The following is a 9468-nucleotide window of genomic DNA, read 5'->3' as shown; positions in this document are numbered from 1 at the left end:
TGTGATCAGGGTTCTTCACTTTAAACTGTTTTTACTGCATGCAGTAAAAAGAGGCACGATAAAACAAGACTCATTCTCCACCTCGGGGACACGTCTATATCAATATCTGGAGCTCTCCAATGCATCGCATGCCCTTCTTCTGGGGTTTGTTAAACTGCCAGCGATTCCACATTGGGGACCATTCTGGAACGCAGACATGGTTGTAATGTCCCACCAGGTGCGACCGCCAATTATTATGTGACCAAAGTCCTGTAAGTAGGTCATGTGCTGACACCTGAGCAGGTTCCGTTCTCTGAAGAAGGGAAGCTGAAACTGTTCGCCCATCAATCAGCTTATCGAGTGACAGAACTTGGAAGAAGAAAAAGAAAGAAAAAGAAAAACGAAAGAAAACCTCTTGGATCAGGATTGAGGGGTCATATTTGTGTGACTGAGGACAGAGAACAGGATGTGATTACAGCTTTCTTGATGATGTTGTAGGACAAGAGGTATGTAGTGTAGCTGTCCATGCCGAAACGGTAGTCTTCCAAGCTTTACGACATGAAACTTTATGGAAAAGGGGAAAAGATTAGAAACTCTGATCACACTGGAACTGAACGTTTTGTTCTTGTTTCATATTTTCCGTGCAACTAAATCTTTTTACGCCGTTGTGGCGCTTGGAGAGCGTGCAGGATTATTGTTATTATTAACCTGACTGCTCCGGATTGTCTCAAGGCAAATATGAAGGATCTGAACTGTTAAACTGGCACTGAGTAGTTTGGCAAAGTTTCCACCAGACAGACTGTTGTGATGCTGTATTGTGAACCTGTAATACGTGTAAATATAAAATTAGAAATCTGTAACATAACAAACTATACGGAGGCAAACGATAACCACTGCATTGTGTGGTGTATGAGGTTGTTGGAGTGTGTGGCATTTCTTCATTTTAGCTTAATCTGTTCGGTTTGGTTAGTGAAGGTAGATGCGGTTTAAAGCGGAAAAATCTGAGTTCGGACTCTGAGGTGTCCTTTCTTTCGCTGCTTTGACTTCAGCGGGTTCAGCGTCCTGTTGGCATCAGGTACACTGGGATCAGACCGGCCCTCCACGTCTGTGTCCCCCCCCCACCCTGACCTTGACCCCACCCTCCTCCCCCTCTCTGGGTCAGTCAGGGCCCGTGGTGGAGACCGAGGCCTGGGGAGCCTCGCCATACTGGCCTCCACCACCGCTGCCCCCACCACCGCTGCCCCCACCCTCGGGCTCCTCTTGGCTGGGGGAGGCCTCGTCGCTCGGACCCCCCCTGGACGTGACGGAGGCAGTGGTAGTCTCGGGGGAAGCACTGTGAGCCTCTTGGGGGGCGCAGCCTGGGTGGTTCTTGCGGAAGTGCTGATTGAGGATGGCCTGGAAGGGGAAGCTCTTGCCGCAGACGTGGCAGTGGAAGGGCTTGTTGCCGGTGTGCTTGCGGATGTGGTACTCCAGCTGGTCCTTGCGGGTGTACTTTTTCCCGCAGATGCGGCAGACGAACGGCGTGATGCCCATGTGCAGGCGCATGTGGCGGTCCAGGCTGCCTTTCTGGTTGAAGGACTTGCAGCAGTAGATGCAGGTTAGCCGGGGGTTGTAGCGGAACCAGCGGTCTCCTACCTGCTCCCTTAGGTAGTCCTCGTATCCACCCATATCAAATGCTGCGTGCTCCTCCCCCTGGCAGGCAGAACAAAATGTCAATACACCCCAAGACCAGGACAGACTCAATCAAGCTGGATTTCTTCCTAGACTGTGTTTAGAAACACAGTGCTTTTAAAGTAGACAGAAATGTGTCCTTTAGGAGTTTCTACAGGCCACTGAGGAGGTTCTAGAGGCTGTTCTGGAGGCTCATGGTAGAACAACCCCCTTACAAATACATGTTATGTTGGGATTTTACACCTTTCAGTACACTATGCAGAGGAGCTAAAGGATGCGCCGCGGATCCTTTGGGAGGTTATGGCCACTGTGTAGGTTCGAGGGGTCCCTTGGATGATTCTAATGGTCCCTGTGGTCCTGTAGCCAGTTCTGGGATTCTTTGGGGCTGTTCTGGTGGCAACTTAGAAGGTTCTTACACTCTACAAGGGGGTTCTAGTGACTACTGAGGGTGTTTTAGGGGTCTTTTAGGAGTAGGGTTCTTAGGCGAGGTTCTAGAGATCCTTTAGGGGGTTATAGTGACAAGTGATAAGATTTTGGGGGTTCTTAAAGATTCTAACGGTCGTTGAGAAGGAACTACGGGGTCCTGTGAGATGTTCTAGGTCATCTGGTAGGTGCTGTTGTCCTTTAGGAGTTTCTTTGGGTAATATAAGAGGTTCTAGTTGTCCATTAGGAGGTTCAGAATGTTCTAGGCATACCATGAGAGGTTCTAATGAGCACTGAGGAATTTTCTAGTGGCCACTGAGAAGGTTCTAGGTGTCTTTTAAGATTGTGTAAGTTTAATTTAAGACATTCTAGAGGTCACTAAGGAGATTTTAGGGGCATTTGAGGAGGTTCAAGATTTTTTAGGAGGTTCTCATGGAAAATAATGAGGTTTTAGCATTTTTTTAGGAGACTGAGGTGGTCGAACACCAATGGGAGAGGCTTTAGACAGCATTTTCCTACACCATCATCAAACACAAGTTGAGTCAATGAATATATAGTTCCACAAACCTGGCTAATCTCTGACGAAGAGACCTGAAACTGTTCTAGAGGCTCAAAGGTAGAACAATACTGTACTAACTCACTGCATGCTGGAGAACATTATTTAGAGAATCTAATCAGATGCTTGTCAATTATATGTTGCTAAATTATTTAGCCACAAAGCTAGCTACTGCCATGGCCTGTCAATGGAAGAAAGCTAATGAGCCATTAACGTAGAGCATCATACTCTTTCAACCTAAATGACGTAATGGTAAACATTCTGTGTCTGCTACTCCCGTCGGCAAAGTTACACTCGATGCATTGGAAAAACATCTGACTTTCACCAAAGATATTATACCGGTAGTTTGCCTCTGAAGTTTAAATTCAAGACAGGCTGGCTGATTGCCTTTGTTAGCTAACACGTAAGCTCCTGTTAGAATTCACCTGTGAATAGTTTGACTTTTTTCTTCCATTTTAGTTTTTTCCCCATTCAAGGGGTTTTTTTTTAATCAGATTTGAGGACCTAAGGACAGAAGCTGTTGTATACTTTACAGATTGTAAGGAGACTGAATATGCTTTTCCTTATTTTCTGTCATATATATGATGTTATAGTGTCGTATGTCGATATTAAACATGGCCAAAGCTTCAAATACTGAGGTAAACCTATGTAAAAGTATCCCTGTGAAACAAAAGCTAGGTTTCCAACGGTTCTTTCTGGTTCCACAACGAACTGTCGTCAGCTCGTCGTGGATTTCTTTATACGGTCATCTGCTCTAAGCACAGCACAGTCTCCGTCTACTTGAGTAGTATTGGAGGCATTTAATGTACTCCAGCATGCAGATTACTGATGGTGCAGGTTTACTATACAGTCATTTGGCAACAGCAGAATAGTATTTTACCAGCAAAATTAGCTTTTGTATTTGCTGTCAGCTGACGTTTTCCACTTCAGTCAGCATTTTAGTGCATTCTGGATCTGATTAGGCGCGAACACGTAGGATGGATCTGAGAAGTCGCCATTTCCAACCAATTATGTTCTGTTACTTTGTTACTAGTTTTAGTTACTAGTTACTTAGTTTTACAGCTTACTTTCAGAACCTCCACACCAGTAAGAGGATGAGGTGGTGCGCACAAGTGCTGGGTGCTGACCCTCGGCAGGCTTCCGGATGATCAGCCGATCGGAAGAAAGTGGGGTTTTAAGGAGGCCTCTTAAGGAGGCCTGAGCTAATATTGCCTGTTTCAGTCAATGGGTCAACTGAGTGGCTGCATAATAGACAGTTTGAGGTCAGTAAGGACTTTTTTTTTAACTGTGAATCCTGTGAAGCTACTCTAGTGGAGTCCCAGAATAAAAATATAAGGCAGGAAATGAGCCTGATAGGTCCCCTTTGGGCCCCCGGAGCTAAATTTCTTATAGATACTGAGCTGTATAAATAAAACTTGGCTTGACTGTTACCTGGGAGCTCGGCTGTCGCAGTTCGTCCGCCCTGTTGGGAGACTCACTCTTTGCTCTCTGACGCTCCGCCAGGACAACCACGCTGCCGGTGGGACTGAACCTGAAAAACAAACACACATTAACACACACTGTCATCAAGCGTCCAGTCAAAGAGACGCTCAGCGTATCCGCGCAGCAACTCACCTGTCCGTCTCACTGAAGCTGGAAGATGGTTGGACGCTGCGGGCCCCCAGCGCTCCCACTGCCCCTGTCATCAGCGTGCTGCGTCCTGATGTGTCAATCATCATGGTGGCCCCCTCCTCCACCGGGCCCCCCTCCTCCTGATGCTCTCCCGCTCCGATCCACTCCTCCATCCTCTCCGTCTTGATCCTGACTCCATCCAGGCCGCCACCCTCCTCTGCGCTGCCACTCCGCTCCGGCTCGCTGCTCGTCTCCACGTACCACTGACCGGCTCGATTGATGCGAAGGATCGGTTCTTTGCCTGTTCTGCCAGCTGCAGCGGCCCCAGGCCCCTCCAGCCCGCTGTGCTCCACAGTCGGTGGCGGGCTGATCGGCTCCTCAGCGGGGCTGACTGCCTCGCACACCTCTGCACCTCCCCGTGGGCCAAGGATCCGCAGGCCGCCGTGATGACCCCCTCCTCGGACCACCGCCTCAAGGGTCCTGCTAGCCCTGGAGCCCCGCGCCTCCTCCTCCCTGGACTCCTCGTCCAGATCAGCCAGGCTGATCTTCAGGTGGATGCCCTCCAGGATCTGGGTGCAGCGGTCGATGATGTGCTGCATCTGCAGGAAGCTGGCGGCCGTCAGGTAACTAATGATGTCAGCGAGCTGCAAGCAGAGGCGGCCCGTGTAGCAGAAGGACAGCAGCTGCTCGAACACCGACGGGTTTCGGATCACCGTCAGCGACACGGTGCTCATCTGGCTCAGAGACATGTGGTCCCGGAAGTACGGCGAGCTGGCAGCGAGGACCACCTTGTGTGCGCGAAAACTCTGGCCCTGAACGTTGACCACGATGTCGCAGAGTCGACCCTGAACACGCAGCTGGTTCAGGTGAGTCAGAACCGAGTTACTGAAGTCCGGGATGTCCAGCTGGATGCTGCCGGAGCGCTCCATGCTGTAGCCTGCAGGGACATTGCAAACACAGGACAGAATCAGGATCGAACCAGGACCAGATAAGGATCAAGCCAAGACATGTTCAGGATCAGACTCTACCACGGTCAGTAACAGTTTGTGCTTGGTGTTTGTGTTAAAGGATGTCACCGCAGATGTTGTCCACCAATTATTAAATGTGACCGTGACATCACTGATTAGAGGTGTGGCCACAAGAGACGCTATTTGGAAAGAGTCAACCCACAGGGGGCACCGCAGCTCAGAGAAGATGATTTCTATCACAGACAATAGAAATTCTATCAGTCTAAACGTTTTATGAAGAGCTCTCTTAATATCTAGACGATCTACGTTCGCCCAGCTCAGGCTGAATAACAGAAACATCTGTCGGTATAACAATCTCCGCCGTGATCCTCCGGATGAACCAACACCTCCGTGGACTTTATAACCTTCACGAGGGAGGATTTATTACGGACTTGGATCAGACTTGACTTAGTTTGAGCAGGGTGGACCTAAACCTAAACTGGACACTGAGTGCATATTCTCCTTCTACATTTGGGGCAGATCAGGACCGGCGTGACACCTGGATCTGAATCCTATCAGATTCAATGACGGTGTAGTGTCACCTGCAGTACCTGATGAGCTGAGGTGAGGAGGCTCTGCAAACAGAACTACACACTGAGGTCACCTGTCACCCGACGCATTAAAACTCTGTAACCTGGTCCAACTGGTCAATGAACCAAGTCACCGTTTAGTAACAGATTCAATTCCGGTCTGACAGCACGACCCAGATCCAGAAGCAGAAGCAGACCACAACAGTCTGACAGCCGGATACTTAAACAAAACAGATCCGGATCCGTGCCAGTCTAACCCAGGGGACCAGGTAAACCTCCAGGTGAGCAGCATGACTCTCACCTGAATGGGGGCAGGGAGAGATCGGGTCTGGTTTCGGGGTGCGATGTTGTCGAGGCTTCAGTCATGCAGCTAGCTGAGCATTGTTGGCAGTAGAGGCTGATGACGGCGGCTCGGCTCGGCTCGGCTCGGCTCGGCTTGGCCCGGCCCGGCCCGGCCCGGCAGGCTGCAGCTCCACCAGCCGCTCCTCCAGGTTCCGGAGCTCCGCGGCTCCAGCGGCGGTCGCGTCGTGTTCAAGGCCGGAGAAGAGCCGCTGAGCTCGGGCTCCGGTCCACCTGCAGCCGCTCTGCCGCCATTCCGCTGGAAGTCAGACTCGGTTCAGTGCTGGTTCAGTGTCGGTGGACAGCTGCTGATTCTCATCTTCCTTTTTCACGGCAGAAGGGCCGAGGCTACAGGGAGGAAAGAGGGAAGGAAGAAAACGTGCGGGGCATGCTGGGAAATGGAGTTCGTGCCCTGAAGTAGCGCCGGCTTAACGGCTGCTTGAAAGACTTCACTTCCCAGCCTGCATCAGTGACGAGGGAGGTCATGATGGCACTTGGAGTTTGGCAAAGTGGAGTTCTCACAAACACACACACACACACACACACACACACACACACACAGAGTAGTAGCTGAGGAAGTACTTAGAGCCTTCACTTAAACAAAAGGACTAATGCCACGATGTAAAAATACTCCATTACCTGCAAGTCCTGCGTTCAAAATCCCCAGACTTATTATCAGCTAAATCCACTTAAAGTATCAAAAGTAAAAGTGGCCCCGCTCATACTGTCATAAATATCACATTATTATCATGATTATAATTATTGATTCACTAATGTGTGAGCAGCAATTTGTGTTAGTTTGTTGAGGTGGAGCTGATCTACCTGCTTTATGACCTGTCAGGCTGTTTAACCTGTTAATCGGTCTGTAGACCTTTCTGTCTGTTACAGAGTCCTAACAGTATTGTATTGCATCACAATATTTCAACGCGTTCGAAATATTTCACAATGTTCTAAATGAGCGTCTATATCTGGAAACAAGACAGAACAAAGCAGGCCGGCGATAGAAGCACAGAAAAAATGAATTTAGTCTTCGGCCGTCAGATGAAAGTAGAGCAATAAAAAGTTCAACAATGAAGTATACAATAGCAGAAAATGGAAAGAGTCAAGTACAAGTACCTAAAAGCTGTACTTCAGTAAATCTAATTAGTTTTTCGTCACTTTCCACCGCTGGTCAAATCATACAGCATACAGTACTAGAACCCCCCAAATGCTTGGACTACTGTCTGTAGTTGAATCAGTGTCTGAAGCTGAATCGCTGTCTGTAGCTGAATCAGTGTCTGTAGTTGAATCAGTGTCTGTAGCTGAATCAGTGTCTGTAGCTGAATAGCTGTCTGTAGTTGAATCATTGTCTGTAGCTGAATCAGTGTCTGTAACTGAATTACTTAACTGTAGCTGAATCGGTGTCTGTAGCTGAATCAGTGTCTGTAGTTGAATCAGTGTCTGTAGCTGAATCAGTGTCTGTAGCTGAATCGCTGTCTGTAGCTGAATAGCTGTCTGTAGTTGAATCATTGTCTGTAGCTGAATCAGTGTCTGTAACTGAATTACTTGTCTGAAGCTGAATCGCTGTCTGTAGTTGAATCAGTGTCTGTAGCTGAATCAGTGTCTGTAGCTGAATCAGTGTCTGTAGTTGAATCAGTGTCTGTAACTGAATTACTTGTCTGTAGCTGAATCGGTGTCTGTAGCTGCATCGGTGTCTGTAGCTGAATCGCTGTCTGTAGCTGAATCAGTGTCTGTAGCTGAATCAGTGTCTGTAGCTGAATCAGTGTCTGTAGCTGAATCGCTGTCTGTAGCTGAATCGTGTCTGTAGCTGAATCAGTGTCTGTAGCTGAATCAGTGTCTGTAGTTGAATCACTGTCTGTAGCTGAATCAGTGTCTGTAGCTGAATCAGTGTCTGTAGTTGAATCACTGTCTGTAGCTGAATCACTGTCTGTAGCTGAATCGCTGTCTGTAGCTGAATCACTGTCTGTGGCTAAATCAGTGTCTGTAGCTGCATCAGTGTCTGTAGTTGAATCACTGTCTGTAGCTGAATGAGTGTCTGTAGTTGCATCACTGTCTGTAGCTGAATCGCTGTCTGTAGCTGAATCACTGTCTGTGGCTAAATCAGTGTCTGTAGCTGAATCACTGTCTGTAGCTGAATCAGTGTCTGTAGCTGAATCAGTGTCTGTAGCTGAATAAGTGTCTGTAGCTGAATCAGTGTCTGTAGATGAATAAGTGTCTGTAGCTGAATCAGTGTCTGTAGCCGAATCAGTGTCTGTAACTGAATTACTTGTCTGTAACTGAATTACTTGTCTGTAACTGAATTACTTTTCTGTAGCTGAACTGGTGTCTGTGGCTAAATCAGTGTCTGTAGCTGCATCACTGTCTGAAGCTGAATAACTGTCTGTAGTTGTATCAGTGTCTGTAGCTGAATCGCTGTCTGTAGCTGAATCAGTGTCTGTAGCTGAATCAGTGTCTGTAGCTGAATCAGTGTCTGTAGCTGAATCGGTGTCTGTAGCTGAATCAGTGTCTGTACTTGAATCGTTGTCTGTAGCTGAATCACTGTCTGTAGCTGATTCAGTGTCTGTGGCTGAATCAGTGTCTGTAGTTGAATCAGGGTCTGTAGCTGAATCAGTGTCTGTAACTGAATTACTTGTCTGTAACTGAATTACTTGTCTGTAGCTGAATCGGTGTCTGTAGCTGAATCGGTGTCTGTAGCTGCAGCACTGTCTGAAGCTGAATCGCTGTCTGTAGCTGAATCAGTGTCTGTAGCTGAATCAGTGTCTGTAGCTGAATCAGTGTCTGTAGCTGAATCGGTGTCTGTAGCTGAATCGCTGTCTGTAGCTGAATCAGTGTCTGTAGCTGAATCAGTGTCTGTAGCTGAATCAGTGTCTGTAACTGAATTACTTGTCTGTAGCTGAATCGCTGTCTGTAGTTGAATCAGTGTCTGTAGCTGCATCAGTGTCTGTAGTTGAATCACTGTCTGTAGCTGAATGAGTGTCTGTAGTTGCATCACTGTCTGTAGTTGCATCGCTGTCTGTAGCTGAATCGCTGTCTGTGGCTAAATCAGTGTCTGTAGCTGAATAACTGTCTGTAGTTGAATCAGTGTCTGTAGCTGAATCAGTGTCTGTAGATGAATAAGTGTCTGTAGCTGAATCAGTGTCTGTAGCCGAATCAGTGTCTGTAACTGAATTACTTGTCTGTAACTGAATTACTTTTCTGTAGCTGAACTGGTGTCTGTGGCTAAATCAGTGTCTGTAGCTGCATCACTGTCTGAAGCTGAATAACTGTCTGTAGTTGTATCAGTGTCTGTAGCTGAATCGCTGTCTGTAGCTGAATCAGTGTCTGTAGCTGAATCGGTGTCTGTAGCTGAATC

At 47.9% G+C, this 9468-nt stretch overlaps 1 protein-coding gene across 1 annotated transcript; it reads right to left on the bottom strand.

Annotated features, from left to right (window-relative positions):
• Window positions 1-1137: 1137 nt before the first annotated feature.
• Window positions 1138-6469, bottom strand: zbtb37 (zinc finger and BTB domain containing 37). Its single transcript, XM_040129041.1, has 4 exons — window positions 6079-6469; window positions 4244-5177; window positions 4061-4160; window positions 1138-1671 (listed from the first exon to the last, which is right to left on the bottom strand). The coding sequence occupies exons 2-4, from the start codon at window positions 5167-5169 to the stop codon at window positions 1138-1140; spliced, it is 1560 nt and encodes a 519-aa protein (XP_039984975.1). The 5' UTR covers window positions 5170-5177; window positions 6079-6469.
• Window positions 6470-9468: the final 2999 nt, after the last annotated feature.

This window comes from Xiphias gladius, chromosome 6 (assembly GCF_016859285.1).
Source record: "Xiphias gladius isolate SHS-SW01 ecotype Sanya breed wild chromosome 6, ASM1685928v1, whole genome shotgun sequence".
Classification (NCBI taxonomy): Eukaryota; Metazoa; Chordata; class Actinopteri; order Istiophoriformes; family Xiphiidae; genus Xiphias; species Xiphias gladius.
Note: the sequence above shows the minus strand (reverse complement) of the source record. Positions and strands in the feature narration are given on the sequence as shown.